General features: G+C 64.2%; 2 protein-coding genes across 2 annotated transcripts; one reads left to right on the plus strand and one right to left on the minus strand.

Annotated features, from left to right (window-relative positions):
- On the minus strand, nucleotides 1–4886 carry AIRE (autoimmune regulator). Its single transcript, XM_058661233.1, has 14 exons — nucleotides 4737–4886; nucleotides 4414–4588; nucleotides 4162–4317; nucleotides 3960–4034; nucleotides 3555–3668; nucleotides 3080–3216; nucleotides 2855–2920; nucleotides 2526–2638; nucleotides 1919–2018; nucleotides 1533–1712; nucleotides 1081–1202; nucleotides 904–997; nucleotides 306–374; nucleotides 1–81 (listed from the first exon to the last, which is right to left on the minus strand). Exons 1-14 carry the CDS (start codon nucleotides 4884–4886, stop codon nucleotides 1–3), a joined length of 1632 nt encoding a protein of 543 aa, XP_058517216.1.
- A 6851-nt stretch (nucleotides 4887–11737) lies between these two features.
- Nucleotides 11738–18837, plus strand: DNMT3L (DNA methyltransferase 3 like). The gene is made up of 12 exons (XM_004594150.2): nucleotides 11738–11828; nucleotides 12082–12162; nucleotides 12665–12709; nucleotides 13223–13302; nucleotides 13386–13498; nucleotides 13750–13921; nucleotides 14304–14391; nucleotides 15167–15255; nucleotides 15981–16056; nucleotides 16797–16936; nucleotides 17398–17483; nucleotides 18631–18837. The coding sequence occupies exons 1-12, from the start codon at nucleotides 11738–11740 to the stop codon at nucleotides 18797–18799; spliced, it is 1230 nt and encodes a 409-aa protein (XP_004594207.2). The 3' UTR covers nucleotides 18800–18837.
- The last annotated feature ends 250 nt before the right edge of the window (nucleotides 18838–19087 follow it).

Genomic DNA, 19087 nt, shown 5'->3' on the forward strand with positions numbered 1-19087 from the left:
TCAGGAGGGAAAGGTGGACACCTCGGCCAGTGGGCGGGACATGCTCTGGATGGCCCACTGCAGGATGCCATCGAAGGAATGCTGCGGGCAAGACAGGGTGGGGACTGGGAGCCAGGGCGTGAGCCCACCTCCAAGGCCAGGCACCGAGTGCCCATTGGTGCCTGCCCCACCTCCCCTCCCTTAGCCACCAGCACTGTCCTCCATGTGCCATGCTGGATACAGCAAGTGTGACGGGGTCCCTTCGCTGATCCCGACACAGCTGTGGCCATGAGCCAAGGGGCACCCCTGCCCCAGGTGCCACCTACCTCACTCAGCAGTGACTCCAGGTCATCCCTGGGCGCAACAGGCTCAGGGACCCGAGACGCCTCCGTGACCTGGTGCCCAGGAGAGGCCACCTCAGCCACAAGGCCCCTGGGGATGCCAGCACTGGGCAGGGGGATGCAGAGGAAGGGGTTTGGGGGAGTGTACAGCACAGCGCGCAGTGAGGATCCCCCTGGAGAGAGGCTGCCAGAGACAGAGGTGCGTGCCCAGGCCTGACCAGGCCCCCAGGCACCATCAGGACAGGTAGGAGAGGCAGAGAGCCATCGCTTCCAGGGCAAGGGGTGCCACCGTGTGGGCCCCAGGGAGTGGACTCAGCGTGAGCAGCAACCAGGTGGGAGAGGGGGACAGGGCTGGCTTCAGGGAAAGGCAACTCCCTGTGAGGTGGGAGAGGGGCCCCCTGACACCTCAGCCTGCTCACGCTTCAGCTTGCCTGTCTAACGGTCTGAGTGACCTTAAAGGTTTCAGGAAAGTTCCCCCAAAGCAGAACAGACTCCGGCTCCTCCCTGAGCCTCCACCCACCGCACCCCCGGGTTCCACCCGCTCCGCCCCCGCCTCCCGAGAGGCACTGACCTTGGCGGCCACCGTGGTCGGGCAGGCAGAGCTCGGAGCGGGCGCGCCCTCAGTGGGGGCCGGCGGCGCGGGGTCTCGGGTGCAGGACCTGCAGCGCGGGCCAGACCTGCAGAGCGGCACAAGGCGGGGTTGGGCGTGCGCCCCGCGGGGGTGGAGCCCGCCCCGCCCCGCGCCCCCGCACGCACTCACCCCGGCCGCGGTGCGCCCCCCGGGAAGTGGCATCGCCAGTGGAAGGCGGCGGCGCAGTGCGTGCACCGCAGTGCCCCCGCGCCGTCCCCGCACACCCCGCACCGCGCCCCGGAAGTCGGGCCCTGCGGAGGGGGACAACGTAGTGTTGTGACCAGGGTGACCAAACCCTCCCCGCAGCCTCTGCCCTGCGCCCAGCCAGAGGACCAGGGTGTGGAGGAAAGCCCAGATCCTGGGAGGGCAGAGTGAGGCCTGGGGTCCCAGCACACCCTGAGCCATTGTACCCCATGGCCCTGTATGGGCGCAGGGCAGGGATAACCTGCCTGGTCTGGAATGCCGTGGGAATTTGGGGAGCCTCCCCACTCCCAGGACGCCCCACCGCCCTCCCCACCTCAGTGCCAGCCTGCCCACCCCTCACACCCTTCAGCACCAGGACTTGCAGTCCCCCAACTCACCTGCTGCCCTTCAGGGCCCACACTCAGTAGGGGGCGCAGGGCCGAGGGCTCCAGCCCGGAGAGAGGGGGTGCAGAGGGCGGGGCCAGCAGGTGGGTGTAGGTGAGAATAGTGTCAGTGCTGACCCGGGGCTCCCCCGGCAGGCCCCTTCCTTCCTGCACAGCCGGCAGCCCCGGAGGGACCTGGAACTCAAGAACTGAGGTCCAGAGGGGCCCTGCCCTGCACCCCTGGGGGCCCAAGGTGGGAGAGACAGAGCCCAGGCCCCCAGCACCAGGCTAGGAGTGGCCTAAATGCAGTAGCCTCAGAGGGAGCGCAGCTCCACAGGCAGGGCAGGGGCAAGCCTGTCCCCAGGAATGGCCGGTCCACCCCGGGAGAGGTCCACACGTACCAGGGTCTCCGTGCACAGCTCCTGGGGCTGTGGCTCCTCAGTTTGGGGCAGCTGCTGCTGGACTCTGCCCTGCAGGCAACCGGGACACCTCCAAGGGCCACTGCACCAGGAGAGGAGTGGCCCACGGGTCAGACGCGAGCAGGACAGGGCAGAGGGGCCAGGGACTCCACTCCCGCAGAGCACCTCCATCGCACTCCCCTTGCCCGGGAGCCCCAGGCCAGGCCAGAACCCCTGCCCCAAGGCCCCAGCAAGGTGGCCCTTGGTCCCTGTGTCCGCTTGCCCACTCTCAGTGCTCCCGTGGCCATTCTGGTGTCTCAGGGACCAAGCCAGCACCCTGGTTCCCCACCTCAAGGACCTGGGTGCCAGCAGGGGCTCACTACCAACAGGATTTCATGCCCTGGTGGACAACACTTTCCAGCCTTAGGAATGCAGCTCTGGGGTCCTGAGGCCTCCCAGGTGGGGCTGGGGTAGGGCTTATGGGGCTAAGGCAACTGTCCCTGGGGACTCAGACTGAGTCTGGGGCAAGATGGCTGGCGTGGCCAGCAGGGGAGGCAGACATGATGGGAGAAGCCGCCTGCCGCGCGGGCACCATTCCCTGCCAGCTCACCTGGGGACATCCCGCAGCGGCGGGCACAGGCAGCCCAGGTGGAAGGCGCGGGGGCAGCCATCACAGCAAATGAGCTCCCCGCCATCACGGCACACGGCACACTCATCCTCGTTCTGATGCGGGCAAAGGTCACCATGCCAACTCGGGTCACCATGCCCAGCTGCCCACTGCGGGGAGGCACCCCAGGTCCTGCCCCTTCCCCCCTGCCCGGTTCCAGCCACAGTCACACCCTGGCTCACACCCACCCCATGCCCCTGCTAGCCAGGACCATAAGAAGGGAGGGGCACCAAGGGCCCGGAACCACAGTGACCTGGGTGCTGGGCTGTCACCTGATGGAGCTGGGGGTCCCTGGGGAGGGCCCTTCCTTGCTGGCCTGTCCTCAGCTCACTGCCACCCTGCCAGGGGAAGAGGGTTTCTCGGGGCAGGGCCTGGGCATCGGGCTGTTACTGCCACGGGCAATCGCGCAGCCCGCTTTCCCGGACTGCCACAGGGCTCCTGGCCCACAGGGCTCCTGGCCCACAGGGAGGGATGGGGCCAGGTTGATCAGTACTCACGGGGGCCTTGGCACGAGCAGGAGACTTCAAACCACTGCCAGCACGCGTCTTATTCTTCCCGCCACTGCTGCCAGAGTCCTCCAGCTGGCTGGGGGTGTAGAACTCCCCCCCAACCTGGATGCACTTCTTGGCTCCCCCTGGGAGGAGATGCCCACTGACCAGGCCTGGAGGGCTGGGCAGGGCAGTGAGCTGGCCATCCCTGTACCCACCCCAGCCCAGCATGTGGACAGGATTCTCCTAGGCAAGATGGGGGACTAGCAGCAAGAGGTGACCGGGACCCCTGGGGCTTCAGACACTCAGAGGGACCCCCTTCCCCAAGAACAGCCCTTGTGGTCTGCTCCTCTCCTCCAGAGCTGGCCAGCATGAAGCGCCCAGGAGTGCTGGGGCAGCCCCATCTTCTTGGTCACTCCCCAGGGAGCACGGGCTGGGGCCTGGGTGCCCTGGAAGCGACACCTCTCCCCTGGGGGAGGTGTACCTGACTCCAACACCTGCCGGATGAGGATTCCCTCCAGGGCTCCGTGGGCTCCGGGGACGTCTCCCGAAGACACAGCCACTGCTCTCTGGACAGAAGCTGACACGGTCTGCATTCCTGCGAAGGGGCCGCCCGTGCGGGGGTGTGAACATATGTGTATGCGTGTGCACACATGTGCGTGTGTGTGTCTGGTCAACACTGGGGAGGAGTGACCAGGCAGGGTGGGAAGAGGGGGAGAGGGAAAGACAGGGAGGACCCTGGCTGTGACCAACTGAGGGGCCGTTCCCTGGGGGTTGGGGCTGGGAGGAGGGGCAGTGTGGGTGTGGGCTACTGGCCGGCTCCTGTTGGATCTAGGTGGGGTCACACGACTGCCCCAGCACGCCGGCCTTAGCCAGGGACCTCACTCACCGTTCCCCAGCAGGGAGCGCTGTGGCTCCACGTAGCTCTCTGGCTTCTTCGTGGTCTTGGCCCTTGGCTGGGAACCTGCAGGGAGAGCAGGAGGCAGGAGAGGGGACCCTGCACAGCCAGGTTGCGAGCGCTGCAGCCCAGAGGACAAGGAAGGAGGCAGCGGGTGGATACTGTGGCCCCAGCGGCCCTTCCTGCCGGCTACCTGGGCTGCAGGTGGCCCTTGGGGTCAGGGCGGCTGGCAGGGCGGCTGCAGGCTCCTCCAGGGCCCTCCTCTTGGTGGGCGGTCTGGGCGGCAGAGTTGGGAGCTTGGGGGCAGCAGGGGGCTTCCTGCCCTTGCGCGACTGGCTGAAGTCCACATCTGGGACAGGGTAGGAGAGCAGAGCAGGTGCCCGCCTCAGAGCCTTGAGCCACACTGGGCACCACCCTGGGGACTGTCCCCATCAGCCCCACCCACCTTTGGGGAAACTGTCCCTCACGGCCTGCAGCCGGCCGTATCTCTGCAGGTTGTAGTCCTTGAAGAGAACTCTCCAGAAGGCCAGGATGGCCGCAGCGTCCTGGGTGAGCAGCCAGGACAGCAGGGCGTGGAAGGCCTGAGGGCAGCCCTCCTCCTTGCTCAGGCCCAATGTCTCCTACACCGAGGGGGGATTGGACAAGGCAGCTGGAGACCCCAGCTCACCCCTGCACGTAATGGAAGTGGGGTGACTCTCCGGCCAGGGACCCTGCCCTGGTGGGCGGGCGGGGACAGTGGCCCTGGCTCCTGGCATGGGGGAGTCCCACCTGGAACTTGTCCTCAGGAACCACGTCGTGGTCAGCCAGCGCGTGCAGCAGTGGGAAGGCGCTGTCCACGGCCACGGAGATCTCCGTGCGGTGCAGCCTCAGGAGATGGCGCAATGCCGCGTCCCCACCAGCCACGGCCTCGCCGGCCATCGGGTCCCGCACCCTCACCCTGAGCTCGGTAGGGCCCTTCCCGCGGGGATTCTGGAAGGTGTCTGCGAAGAGTCCTGTGCGCACCTGCACCAGCAGTTATACCCGGGGCGAGCGCCAAGCAGTGGGGACGCTTGGCGGCTCCACCCCCACGAGGTGCCAGCCTGACCCTCTTCTCCCCCAGACAGAGCTGCTAGAACCAGGCCTGACGCCTGCCAGGGACCAGCCATGGGGAGACCCCTGTTAACTTCCCCTTGTGGGGTCGGGGCTTGCCTGCCAGGGGTTCGGTCCATGCCTTTTGCCTGGAATCCTTGCAGGTGTCCCAGCTTGGGGTCATGCACTCTGAGGTGGCTCCAGTGCGACTGGAGACTACCGGTGCCCCTGTGGGCCCTGCAGGGCCTCTCGACTCCCAGCTGGTGCACCTGTGTCCTCGGCTGGCAGTGACCGTGTGGGCGCGTCGGTGGCCTCTGGAGCGGCTCCGTGGAGCTCAGGACTTTCCAGCATGCCCAGGGGGTTCCCGCCACAGCCTCTCCCCAGCTGCCTGGGCTGCGTGGGGGAGCCTGGCCAGCCTTCTGCCAAGTAGGTGCTCCGGGTGGGTGCCAGGCAGCGTTTCAGAGCTGTCCCCTCAGGCTCAGCCAGCCCTGCCTGCACAGGGCCCCTACGCTGGGGCCCCGGGGGGACTCTGCAGGCTGGACCAGTGTGGCTGTCACCCACTCCACCAAAAGGCACACAAGGCACTGGAGTGGGGGCTGGGGAGAGGCAGGCAAGGTGAGTTGACAGTTTCCAGATCATGCCATCTGCCTGCAGGACACACAGCCTGGTCATGGCAGGGTTCATAGGCCTGTGAGAGGGGGAGGTGGGGCGGGGGCTGCTCCTGCCCCCCCGAAACTGGGCACCTTGCCCCCACCCTAGATACATACCCCAGGGGGTGGGCTGTGCGGTCCCCAGTGGGGTCTGGAGGGACACAGCGGCAATTGAGCCCAGCCTCTGATGCGGGGTGGGAAGGCCTGGGCCCCTGGTGGCCTGGTCGGCAGTTTGTCAGGGGTCTGCCGCTGCTCGGCCAGCAGCCAGCTGGCGGCCTGTTGGCGTGGGATGTCACCGCAATGGGCACACACTGCCCTGTCCACACGCTGTGGTGGTCCTTGGCACCAACTCCGCATGTGTCCTCTGCATGCCCTGGCCCCCGAGGGCCTAGGTGAGGGCTGGCTCCTCCTGGGGGGCTGACATCCTGCCCAAACCCAGGTGCCTGAGATGGTGGCCACGGTGGGCAAGTCCAGCTGTCCCTGGTCCCCTCAAATCCCTCCTCACCCAAGCCTCCCCTGCTCCCCAGGCGGCTCCCAGGCAGGCATGGAGTCCGCACAGGTCATACCTGCACCAAGAGCCCCTGCCATGCTGCCTCAGGTTGGACCCCTCTCACTGCCCCTCCAGGGTCGGCTGCTAGGTCCCCGGCTGGCCACAGGGCCACTGTGAACTTTGCAAGGTGGGCACACCTGTGCTGGGGCCTGGAGCCCACCCAGAGTTGCAGGGGAAGCTCTGACTCTACTGAGGCTCGGGGGGCGGGGGCTGGGGCGCCCACCCCAGGGCACTGCCCGGAGCTCAGGGCCCGGTGGGGTGAGGCTGCCAACCTGCTACGTGGGGCAGCTCTGCGGCCTCCATTCTTTCTTCATCCTGAAAGCGCAGGCTGGGGCTTACCTGCCCAGCCCGGGGGCCACCGGCCCTTGCGTGCCCCTTCTGGTGGGCGCTGGTAGCAAGGGTTCACAGACAGCGGGGAACTGGAGCCAAGCAGCATGGCCCCCCACCGTGTGCAGAGCCCACCCCACCCCACCAGCCTCCATTTTTCCTATGTGCTCAAACGGAGCGGACACCCGTGTGCAAGAACTAAAGCAGTTCTCAGGAGAAGATGGACGTTAGGACCATGATGTACCCATGACTTCTCTTTCTTAAACATTTATTTTTATTGGAAATTCAGATTTACAGGGCCCGGCGCCATGGCCTAGCAGATAAAGTTCTCGCCTTGAACGCCCTGGGATCCCATATGGACGCCGGTTCTAATCCCGGCAGCTCCACTTCCCATCCAGCTCCCTGCTTGTTGGCCTGGGAAAGCAGTCGAGGACGGCCCAAAGCTTTGGGACCCTGCACCCGCATGGGGGGCCCGAAAGAGGTTCCTGGTTCCTGGCTTCGGATCGGCACAGCACCGGCCGTTGCGGTCACTTGGGGAGTGAATCATCGGACAGAAGATCTTCCTCTCTGTCTCTCCTCCTCTGTATATCTGACTTTGTAATAAAATAAATAAATCTTTAAAAAAAAAAAAGAAATTCAGATTTACAGAGAGAAGGAGAGACAGAGATCTTGCATCCATTGGCTTACTCCTCAAGGGGCCACAATGGCCAGAGCTGAGCTGATCCAAAGCCAGGAGCCGGGAGCCTCTTCCGGGTCTCCCACATGGATGTAGGGTCCCAAGGCGTGGGGCTGTCCTTGACTGCTTTCCCAGGCCACAAGCAGGGGGCTGGATGGGAAGCAGGGTGGCTGGGATACGAACCAATGCCCATATGGGATCCTGGCACATGCAAGGTGAGGACTTTATCTGCTAGGCTACTGTGTCGGGCTCCATGTTCTTTAGTAAGTTGTATTTGCTGATTTGAGAAGCAGAGAGAGAAAGAGCAAGAGAGAGCGCTCTTCCATTTTCCACGTGGCCGGGCCAAGCTCCATCCAGGTCTCCCACACGGAGTCCCACGCACTGGGCCACCCTCTGCTGCTTCCCAGACCAGCGGGGAGCTGGTTCCTAAACTTGTGTCCGTATGGGTGCTGGTGTCTCAGTCGGAGGCTTCACCCGCTGGCCTTGTTCAGTGTCTCTCAGAGCAGCGCCAAAGGCATAAACGGCAAATTAACAAACCAGGCTTTGCAGCGTTGAAGCTGTGCTTTCCAGGCTGGGAGGCACACAGGAACCCAAGGTGTCCTGGCCTGCCCTTTATCAAAAGGAACTCACTGACTTGAGGGCGCAGCCCAGCCGGCCCTACCAGTTCTTATCGCAGGTCCCCAGTCCTTTGGGTCTCCCACAGATAAGCAGCAGGTGTGGTCTGCTGATTTGTCAGGGGAATCCCAGGTCTGGGCAGAGTCACTGCCCCTTCACAGAACCCTTGAAGGAACCCGTGCCCACCAAGCCTGCCATGGCCAGCCCCCAGGCAGGTGACACGCTCCACAAGCAATCTGATCACGCCTTGCTCGGCCGAGTCCAGCGTGTAAGAACCTTCACCCCAACTCCTCTGGGAGCCCAGCAGTGAGGCCACAGCTGCCCGGCTCCTCGCTGTGCACTTGAATAAATACCGGTTTCCTTCTGCCACCCCAGGGCAGTGATTGGCTCCCTGTGCGGGCAGGAGCGGCTGGTTTGGGGGTCCTGCGTGGTGCCCCCAGGTGACTGGGTGTGAGTCAGCAAGTTTGGTGTCTTCTTAGACACGAGGCCGGGGCACGCACAGCAGCAGAGCAAGTAACTACGCTGGGCTTCCTCCTAAACCTTTGCTTTTAGTGTACTGTTGGGGAGCACCTCCTCCCCGCCCCCCGCAGCAGCCTGCTGGGGTACGGGGACTGACAGTTCCTGCCCTGGCCAGCAGAGGGGGCACGTGGCCATGCTGGGCAAGCCGGCTTGGTGGTCGGATTTTTTTTTTTTTAAAGATTTATTTATTTTTATTACAAAGTCAGATATACAGAGGAGGAGAGACAGAGAGGAAGGTCTTCCGTCTGATGATTCACTCCCCAAGTGACCGCAACGGCCGGTGCTGTGCCGATCCGAAGCCAGGAACCAAGAACCTCTTCCGGGCCTCCCCGCGGGTGCAGGGTCCCAAAGCCTTGGGCTGTCTTCGACTGCTTTCCCAGGCCACAAGCAGGGAGCTGGATGGGAAGCAGGGCCGCCGGGATTAGAACCGGCATCCATATAGGATCCCAGGGCGTTCAAGGCGAGGACTTTATCATGGCGCCGGGCCCAAGTGGTCGGATTTCTTTTGTTCATTTCATGATGGTCAACAACCAGAACATAGCTGGACACCACACACCACAAGTCACCACGTTGGCTAAGCCCCTTCCGGCTGGGGGTAGTCTCTGAGAGGCTCCTGGCAAAAGGAAGGAGGGGCAGTGCCCAGGTGTGTGTGGGGAGGGGCAGTGCCCAGGTGTGTGTGTGGGGAGGGGCACTGCCCAGGTGTGTGGGGAGGGACAGTGCCCAGGTGTGTGGAGGGGAGGGGCAGTGCCCAGGTGTGTGGAGGGGAGGGGCAGTGCCCAGGTGTGTGTGGAGGGGAGGGGCAGTGCCCAGGTGTGTGTGGAGGGGAGGGGCAGTGCCCAGGTGTGTGTGGAGGGGAGGGGCAGTGCCCAGGTGTGTGTGGAGGGGAGGGGCACTGCCCAGGTGTGTGGGGAGGGGCAGTGCCCAGGTGTGTGGAGGGGAGGGGCAGTGCCCAGGTGTGTGTGGAGGGGAGGGGCAGTGCCCAGGTGTGTGGGGAGGGGCAGTGCCCAGGTGTGTGTGGAGGGGAGGGGCACTGCCCAGGTGTGTGGGGAGGGGCAGTGCCCAGGTGTGTGTGGAGGGGAGGGGCAGTGCCCAGGTGTGTGTGTGGGGAGGGGCAGTGCCCAGGTGTGTGGGGAGGGGCAGTGCCCAGGTGTGTGTGGAGGGGAGGGGCACTGCCCAGGTGTGTGGGGAGGGGCAGTGCCCAGGTGTGTGTGTGGGGAGGGGCAGTGCCCAGGTGTGTGCCCACAGATCATGCCAGACAAGTCTAGGGTGTGTTAAGGCGTCGACTCAGCAAGTTTGGTGGTAACAGGGCCCCCTGAAAACAGCGAGTCACAGGTCCACACGGCAGTCCGGCATCCCGACGCAGGAGAAACACGTCATTGCGCTGAAGCCCTTGTGTTACGCTGAAGACCTACGTCCCGGCTTCCCCAGCAATGTAAGCCATCCTAAGAGACATGCAACGAATAACCTGGACACACTTCCCAGCTGCGCACTCACCTTTCCCTGGCTTCTCTGCCCACACTCCGCTGCTGCCAGGCCTCCCCTCTGCTGGAACTCCTGACGGCACACATCAGCAATGCCTCTTAGCATTGCTGTCTTCACTGTCCCGCCCAAGCAGGGAACAGAGGGTGAGGAGTAGACACACAGGGCCATGCTCAGGGGACACCTGTCCTCGGAGGTCCTGGGGAGGCCAAGAGTCGGAGTGCCAGAGCAGAGGGAGCAGGACCAAGAGAGCGAGCTGCTCCCTATGGCGGGCCTTTATGGGGGCTGGTGAGGGCAGTGCAATCCCACCCCCTCACGTGCTAAGCGAGCATCACAGGGGGTAGAAGGGAACACCTAGGTGGTCGGGGAGTGACTTCCAAGCTCGCGAACCTGAACCTGCCTACCTCACCACATCCCCACAGGCGCACCCCACCAGGACAGGTCCTGGCCCAGGCGAGCAACCAGGTGATCCCCCTTTTACCAGAACTGCCCAGTGGGTTCTTTGCTCAGTTCAAAATAAAAAGTCAAAACCAGTTGCAGAGAACTTTTATTTACGCAGTGACCAGGTGGCAGGGAAGGAAGGGGGAACAGCACCTCCCAGGAGACAGCGGGGAGGCGGGGGGCCTCTCGAAAGAGGGAGGGGAAGGACGCCATAGGTTCCAGCATTGGTCTTGGGGTTTTAAGCGTTCCCTGGCCCCTCCTTTTTGGGCGGAAACCTACAGGTAAAAGGTTCCTCACTGGTGGCCTCTTAACCAGTTAGGAAAAGGCCGGGCAATGCTTGTGCCGCCCACCACAATGTGTGGCCAGGATTTCAGTGGGCTTGGAAGGTTTTACACCAAGTTCCTCCCACAGGGTCCCACCCACACCCTGACACTCCACGGGATCCTACCCACACCATGGCACCCCATGATGACCCACCCACACCCCAGAATTCCCACGGGGTCCTGCCCATGCCCCAATACCCCACAGAGTCTCATCCACACCCCAGGCCTTCCATGGGATCCCAGCCTCCACCCAAGGCAGCTCCCAGGAGTGACCTCTGCTCAGCCCAGCCTGGTGGCCTTGGGCCAGGAAACCTTGGGTGGCTCCCGCCAGTTTCACAGCCAGCAAACCCTCAGGAGTGGGGTGGGGCCCCTGACTGGAGACTGCTCCAGGCACCTCTCCAGATCCACCCACTTGCCACTAGCTGTTGAGGGCTCCTGCGCACCCTTGGGGGCTGGGGACGGGGAGTAGTGAATAAACCACCAGTCGTGCCGGATTCCATATGGGTGCTGGTTGCAGTCCTGGCTGCTCCACTTCCCTTCCAGCTCCCTGCTTGATGCACTTGGGAAAACAGCAGAGGATGGCCCAAGTACTCGGACCCCTGCACCCACGTGGGAGACCTGGGAGAAGCTCCTGGCTTTGGATTGGCTCAGCTCTGGCCACTGTGGCCATTTGTGGAGTGAACCAGCAGATGCAAGACCTCTGCTCTCTCTCTTTCTCTCTGTAATTCTGCTCTTGAAAAGCAAGCAAACCCTGCCCCTCGCCTTCCCGGCTTGGGCCACTCGGTCCCCTCAGAGGTGCCCTGCCGGACTCCCTGCTGACCACCCTCAAGTCCCGAGTCAGCTCCCTCTCACCCCAGCAAGCACCTCTGCCCCTCCTCTAAAAATGCAGCCTGTGTCCCTCCCAGTTCCTCCCCACCCCATCCCCCATCCCCATCCCAAACGCCCACATTCCTCCCCTCCTACCCCCAGCCACCCCCGCACTCCCTAAGCCCCGCCCAGCACACCTGTCCCCAATCCCATCCCCCTCCCCCCACCCCTACACGCCCCCGCCTGGTGCGTCCCCACCCACCGGGTCCTCTCCCACATTTCTTAAGGATTCCGGTAGCTTGGTCCCCTGCTCCATGGCTCTCCCCTCCCCGGAGACCCTGGACAGCCTGGATCGTGTCCCCGCCAGCCACCCAGACGAGCAGCACTGGACAGTCTGTGACAACTGTGAGTGAGCGCCCTGGTCCCAGGCTGCCCAGGGCTTCCCTTGCTGAGGTCTGGGGGACACTGTGGGAAGTGGGAGTGGGGACCCGAGGGTGCCCTCACTGTGTGCGGAGGGAGGGGACGCTGTGGGGACCCTGCCCTGTTGAGACAGTTGGATCTCACCTGGGGGACAGGGCCCGCCACGGCGCACGGCTGTGAGCTGAGCGTGACGTCTCTTCTCCCCCCAACCCCACACGGCCCCCCCCCCCCGTGACAGCTGACCCCATCCTGGAGGTGGAAGCTGAGGGCAGCATGGATGTGATCCTGGTGGACAACTCTCCAGCCCCCTCAGGCAGAGGTGAGAGCTGGCCTTCCAGAGCTCTGGCCTGCAGAGCAGCTGGCTTCTGGAATGTCCCAGAGTGGGGGGCAGGGATCCCCACGGGCCCTGCTGCTTGGGTCCCCAGGACACAAAAGGTGCTCCTGGGGGCCCACCGTGGGACAGAGAGCAGCCTCTGCTGAGGAAGCCGGGACGGGGTGTGGGCAGAATATGGGGCGGGGGAAGGTACACAGCTGCCTGGTGTAACAGACCACATGTGGCTGGTCAGGTAAGGCAGCGCCGAGCTTACCAGGCCGTGGGGTCCAGGTTGCCACATCCTGGGCAAAGGGTTTGCTGGGTGCGAATCGGTGTCACCAGGCTGGGCGGCCCGCCTGGCACCTGGCGGGGAGCAAGGCTGCCCCTGGGGGGCCTGCCTCTGGGGAGGCATTTCCGGAATGTGGGACCCTGGGAGGCCTGCAGGCGAGTGTCCCCCCGCCCCCTGCTGACTTCCTGCCTCCTCCCCGACACATCTCTTGTTTTCCAGACCGTATTGAGCTCGAGGTCAAAGTGAACCAGCGGAGTATAGAGGGTGGGTGTGCATCCGCTGGCGACCTGGGGGTGGGCCGCAGCCCAGAGCCAGCGCCCCTCCCGAAATCCCTTCCCCTTGCCCCAGGGCCCGGCAGCCTTGTCCCCAGAGAGGCTCCACGACTCTTGTATCAGAACATTAAAAATATGTGTACGTCTTCATGGAGAGATGATCTTCCATCCGCTGGTTCACTCCCTGAGTGATCACAGCAGTCAGGGTTGGGCTGGTCCAAAGCCGGGAGCTTCTTCAGGTCTCCTGTGCGGGTGCAGGGAGCTGGATGGGAAGTGGAGCAGCCGGGACCCGAACCAGGCGCTGCAGGTGGTGGTCTAACCTGTGGCAGCGTGGCGGCCAGCCCCTAGCTTCAGCCATGGTCGCCGCTGACCACTTCCTCTCTCCCTGGTCCCTCCCGCGTGTTTGGAGACTTTGAGGACCTGGCTGGAGGGTGAGCTAGGGCCCCGCGGTGCTCGGCCTGAGCCCCGTCCGCGCAGACTAAAGCTGCATTGTCCCTCGCTGCAGACTTCTGCCTGTGCTGCGGGAGCTCCCAGGTGCACAGGCAGCACCCCCTGTTCCAGGGCGGCCTGTGCGCGCCTTGCAAGGTGAGCTGGGGGCCGCGGGCGGCGGGTGGCCGGCGGCGGGCGGCGGGGCGGGGCGGGGCTTCAGGGCAGCTCTGCGCCCCCAGGACAAGTTCCTGGAAGCACTCTTCCTGTACGATGAGGACGGCTACCAGTCCTACTGCTCCATTTGCGGCCTGGGGGACACCCTGCTCGTTTGCGAGAGCCCGGACTGCACCCGGTGAGGGTCCTCGAGCCGGGCCACGCCCCTCGGCCTGGGATGAGGGGTGGGAGTTCCCCAAGAGGCCTCCAGGGGACACCACGGTGGTGGGTGCGCTGGGGTGCTGGGGCCAGCCGCTGGGCCCCTCCCCTCCCAGCAGGCCACTCCTGCAGGCTGTAAGTCGGGGAGGTTTAGGGGGGTTCTCCTAGGCTCTGAGCCTCCAGGGACGCGCAGGGGTGTCCTGCGGTCACTGTGGCCCTCTGTGTCCCCAGGGGCTATTGTTTCGCCTGTGTGGATGGCCTGGTGGGCGCTGGGAGCTCAGGGCACATGCACACCGTGAGCCCCTGGGTTTGTTTCCTGTGCGTGCCGGGCTCCCGCCATGGGCTGCTGCAGCGCCGGCGGAGGTGGCGGACCCAGCTGAAGGTCTTCCATGAGCAGGAGGCGGTAAGGCTGCGGACCAGACCCCGTCCTCGGGTGGGCTGCTCCAGGCCACAGTTGGCGCTCCGGGGGTGGAGAAAGGGGTCAGGGAAGAGAGTGTCCCAGACGTGTCCAGGACCACAGGCAGGTGCTGGGCAGGAGCTCTGAGCTCACCAGGGGTGTCGTGAGATGAAGTGTGTCGTCCCAAAGACGAGCCTGAGTCCCAGGCCTAGAGCCTGATGGTGACCAGGGTCGAGAGCCAGCAGGTGGGTCCGGTGGCAGGCCCTGGTGTCCGGGTGAGGGTGTGGCCCACAGTCCTGGGTAGGTGCTCTCCCTGCCCAGGGAGGAGGCCCCCGGCTGGTGGGTGGGGGTCAACACCCCTCCCTCTCTCCCTTTCTCTGACAAGCAGGCCCAGCCCCTTGAGATATATGAGACGGTGCCAGCGTGCAGGAGGAAGCCATTAAGGGTGCTGTCCCTTTTTGAGCACATCGAGAAAGGTGACCATGATGTGTCCAGGGGCGTCTGGGGGATGGCATTAGGGAACTGGCCTCGCTCCTACCTGCAGGGCATCTCCTGCCCTGGGCAGTCGGAGCAGAGCGCTTGGAGGAAGCAACCAGAAAAAGGCAGCAAAATGGGTCTTGGAACTGGGCCGGAGACGCACCTCCTGGGAGAGGGGCCTGGGGCTGGGGAGGGAGGGTGGACCCACAGTGCCTGCAGCAGCAAGTGCCAGATGTGGGCAGGACGGGGTGGGCTGGGGGCCCCTGAGGCACCTCCACCTGTCCCAGGCTGCCCTGCCACTTCCCCTGCCCCACTGTGCCTGGAATCCTGTCCGCTGGGCCACACTGACCCCACCCATGGGTGCCTTCAGAAATCTTCCATGCCTCCCACCCCAGTGTTCAGTCCCACGAGGCACTTCTTGGTCTCTGGATGGCTCTGCCCATGGCTAGTCCCACCTAGAGGGAGGAACCTCAGTGGTCAGTGTCAGCCCCGACATGGACAGAGTCGGGGCACTGCTCTACCTCCCAGCCCCGCAGCATGGTGAGTGACAATGGTCCAGGGTGGCTGCTTTGGCGACCCATTGCCTGACTGGCTCACGTGGGCACCAGTGGGGTTAGCCTGTCCAGCTCTCTGTGACACATGCTGGGCCCTCTGAGCTGTCAGCAGGAGAAAGAAGCAGGTTCAGGACCAGGGTCACCTCCCGGTCCCTCGCTGGCCTGGGGCTGCCTGCGGGGCACCCCCATCAGCCGCTGGGCCTGTGTCTGTACCCTGCAGAGCTGGCAAGCCTGGGCTTCCTGGAGACCGGGTCCAGCCCGGGCCAAATAAGGCATCTGGACGATGTGACGGACGTAGTGAGGAGGGACGTGAGTACCGGAGTCGGGGAGGGGAGGGCTGTGCCAGGGGAACTGTGAGCAGTGCAGCCAGGTCCCAGGCTGAGGCAGAGTGCAGGACCAACGTGCCCACCTGCTGGAGCTGGCCAGTGGTCAGTGTGTAGGAAAAACCAGGACACTTTGAGATAAAGGAGGGTCCAGCGGCTGCTCCTTTCTGAGTTCTTAACACTCAGTACTGTGGGTGATGGACACTGGGTGTGTGGGTGATGGACACTCTGTACTGTGGGTGATGGACACTGGGTGTGTGGGTGATGGACACTCTGTACTGTGGGTGATGGACACTCTGTACTGTGGGTGATGGACACTGGGTGTGTGGGTGATGGACACTCTGTACTGTGGGTGAAGCTGAGTAGGGCGTCCTGCCCCTCCTCCTGCCGCCTGGTCCTGCCTGTCCTTTCCAGCCCGGTGTGGCTGTGTGGTGGCCTCAGTGGACACAGGCTGTCCTGCAACACCCACCCCCAGTTCTCTCTTCTCCACTCCACCTACCTCTATCCTCGATGAGCCGGCAGAGCAGGACTCGGTCCCTGGGAGCAGAGCCCACAGGAGGCTCTCACAGGCCACTTTCTGGTGCCCAGTGAGGCCAACGGCTAGGGACAGCCCCCGTGGCTGCCCTGGCTGGGGTCCCACCCTGCCAGGACCCTGTGCTGTCCAGGGGAGGGCAGGTGGTCCCTGGCGCTCAGCCCCATGGTATCCTGCAGGTGGAGCAGTGGGGCCCCTTTGACCTGGTGTATGGCTCAACCCCTCCACTCGGCCACTCCAGTCCACGGTCACCAGGTAAGAGACGCTTGGAGGAAGGGGCTATGGGCAGGACCATGGCCCATTTGCCTTCAGCCCCTCAGGGGAATCGCCTACAGTTTACAAATGGCTGCGTGAGCGAATGGGTACCCCATCCCTAGAACCCAGCCCCCCACCTACTGTGCAGCCCCCTGCTCACTCATGCCATCACTCTTTTCACACTAGGCCAATGCGGCTTGGGGAGCCGGTTCAGAGCACCTTGACCCCCAGGGCTTAGGGGCCAGTAGGGGCAGAACCGTGGTGGGGGCAGGTGTGGGTCCAGACCCAGGAAAACCCCACTCCAGCAACTGCCTGAAGCCTCTGCCATAGTGGCCCTAGAGCCCCAAACTCCTCCCACAGTGGCCCTAGAGCCCCAAGCCCCTCCCACAGTGGCCCTAGCCCCTCCCACAGTGGCCCTAGCCCCTCCCACAGTGGCCCTAGTCCCTCCTACAGTGGCCCTAGAGCCCCTAGCCCCTCCCACAGTGGCCCTAGAGCCCCAAGCCCTCCCACTGTGGCCCTAGAACCCCAAGCCCCTCCCAAGTAGCCCTAGCCCCTCCCACAGTGGCCCTAGCTCCTCCCACAGTGGCCCTAGCCCCTCCCTCAGTGGCCCTAGCCCCTCCACAGTGGCCCTAGCCCCTCCCACAGTGGCCCTAGCCTCTCCACAGTGGCCCTAGCCCCTCCCACAGTGGCCCTAGCCCCTCCCACAGTGGCCCTAGCCTCTCACACAGTGCTCCCCCCAGGCTGGTACCTGTTCCAGTTCCACCGCATGCTGCAGTACACACAGCCCACTGCGAGCACACAGCGGCCCTTCTTCTGGATGTTCGTGGACAATCTGCTGCTGACCAGGGATGACCTGGTCACGGCGACCCGCTTCTTGGAGGTGCGTGCTGAGCCTGGGCCTTGGGGACTCCAGGGGGGTGGCCTTGGAGGGCCATCCCTTCACAGAGAGCCCCCACTCTTAGCCTGTCCTGTCCGTGCCCCCGGATTAGCAGGTGTGTGTGGACACACATTGTCTGTGCTCTTAGGATGCAATCCACAGCACGAAAGTTCTAAACATGGTCTTTGCAGTGTTCAGCAAAGGAACCTCAGGCCCTGTCCTCTCTTTGAGCCTGTGGCCCTGCCTCCTCATCAGAACATGGGAGGGGCAGGGCCCGGAGCAACTGGGCTGGGCCTCAGGGACAGCCCCGGAACCGGGGCAGCACCGGGCAGGCTGCAGATGGCGACACGGTGCCGGGGCCAAACAGGAAACGCCTCAAGTGTCACAGTGCCAGGGACCCACCCCCAGCCAGCGTGGCAAGGCTCCAGGCTGAGCGGCAGCACCAGCGAGTCTCCCACCCACAGGTAGAGCCGGCGACCCTGCAGGACGTTCGTGGCCGTGTCCTCCAGGGCGCCATGCGTGTCTGGAGCAACATCCCGGCCGTGAACAGGTATCCCACAGGTGTCAGGGGGTGGGCGGCCTCCGGGGCAGGAGCCAGGCACCAACATCCCCTCTCGGGCCTTCCTCCTGCGTGTCCCTGCCTCCCTGGTCCTCAGCGCCCACGCCTCTGGGCTCAGGGTCAGCCTGGGCCTCACCGTAGAGCTCCCCACGTGGCCTGCACATGCCCACACACATGGTACGCACACACACACCCAAGTGTCAAACAAATGTTGGCTGCATTTCCTGAGACAACCAAGTCCTGTCTTTTCCTGCCCGAGTGAATTTCCCGAAACTTCTTCCCACTCCACATTCCGGGTTGCAGCCTTCCGCTGGCTCAAGGCCCTGTTTTTTGTTTTTTTTTTTTTTTTAAAGATTTATTCATTTTATTACAGCCAGATATACACAGAGGAGGAGAGACAGAGAGGAAGATCTTCCGTCCGATGAGTCACTCCCCAAGTGAGCCGCAACGGGCCGATGCGCGCCGATCCAAAGCTGGGAACCAGGAACCTCTTCCAGGTCTCCCATGCGGATGCAGTGTCCCAATGCATTGGGCTGTCCTCAACTGCTTTCCCAGGCCACAAGCAGGGAGCTGGATGGGAAGTGGAGCTGCCGGGATTAGAACCGGTGCCCATATGGGATCCTGGGGCTTTCAAGGTGACAGCCTTAGCCGCTAGGCCACGCCGCCGGGCCCAAGGCCCTGTTAAAGTCCCAGGCCTGGAGCCTGTGCTGGGAGCCCCCACCTGGCCACTCCCAGGACCATGCTGAGGCAGCAAGCTGACCAGAGCCGCTGCCTTGACAGGGGCACGTCTGCAAAGCCCCAGTGGTGACTTGAAATCATCTGGCACTCACTTTGGAAGGCAGAGCAACAGAGAACTGCCACCTGCCGGGTCACCGCCTCCTGCCCAAGGGCTGGACCAAGCCGCGACCGGGGGCAGGTCCTCCATGGGAGAGGGGAGACCTAAGCACCATGAGCCCCCTCCCAGGGGCCAGGCGTCCTGGCCTGGGGGGCACTGCTGGTTGCTCTGCGGCAGGCCCATCTCCCCAGGAAGGGGCAGCGTGGGCACCTCTGGCCCCCATGGGGTGGGGAGAGCTCTTGGAGGACCCTCCCAGTGTCCCTGCCTAGCAGGTGCGTCTCCCAACCCTTGTGTCCCCTGCAGCAGGCACACGGAGCTGGCTCCGGAGGCGGAGACGGCCCTGCTGGCGCAGAGCTGTCGGCGAGCAAAGGCCTCGGGCGAGGGGCTGGCCAGGCTGCTGAAGAGCTGCTTCCTCCCGCTCAGAGAATATTTCAAGTATTTTCCCCAGAGCCCACTTCCTCTCCGCAAATGAGTCAGCGCCGCATGAGAAGACCTTTCCTAGACAAAGGACTCGGCCCCCACTCCCCTCCTCGGCCCCCCGTCCTCCCTTCCTCGGCCTCCTGTCCTCCCCTCCTCGGCCCCCACTCCCCTCGGCCCCCCGTCCTCCCTTCCTCGGCCCCCCGTCCTCCCCTCCTCGGCCCCCCGTCCTCCCCTCCTCGGCCCCCACTCCCCTCAGGCCCCCGTCCTCCCCTCCTCGGACCCCCGTCCTCCCCTCCTCGACCCCACTCCCCTCGGCCCCCCGTCCTCCCCTCCTCAGCCC

This window comes from Ochotona princeps, chromosome 3, assembly GCF_030435755.1.
Source record: "Ochotona princeps isolate mOchPri1 chromosome 3, mOchPri1.hap1, whole genome shotgun sequence".
Taxonomy (NCBI): Eukaryota; Metazoa; Chordata; class Mammalia; order Lagomorpha; family Ochotonidae; genus Ochotona; species Ochotona princeps.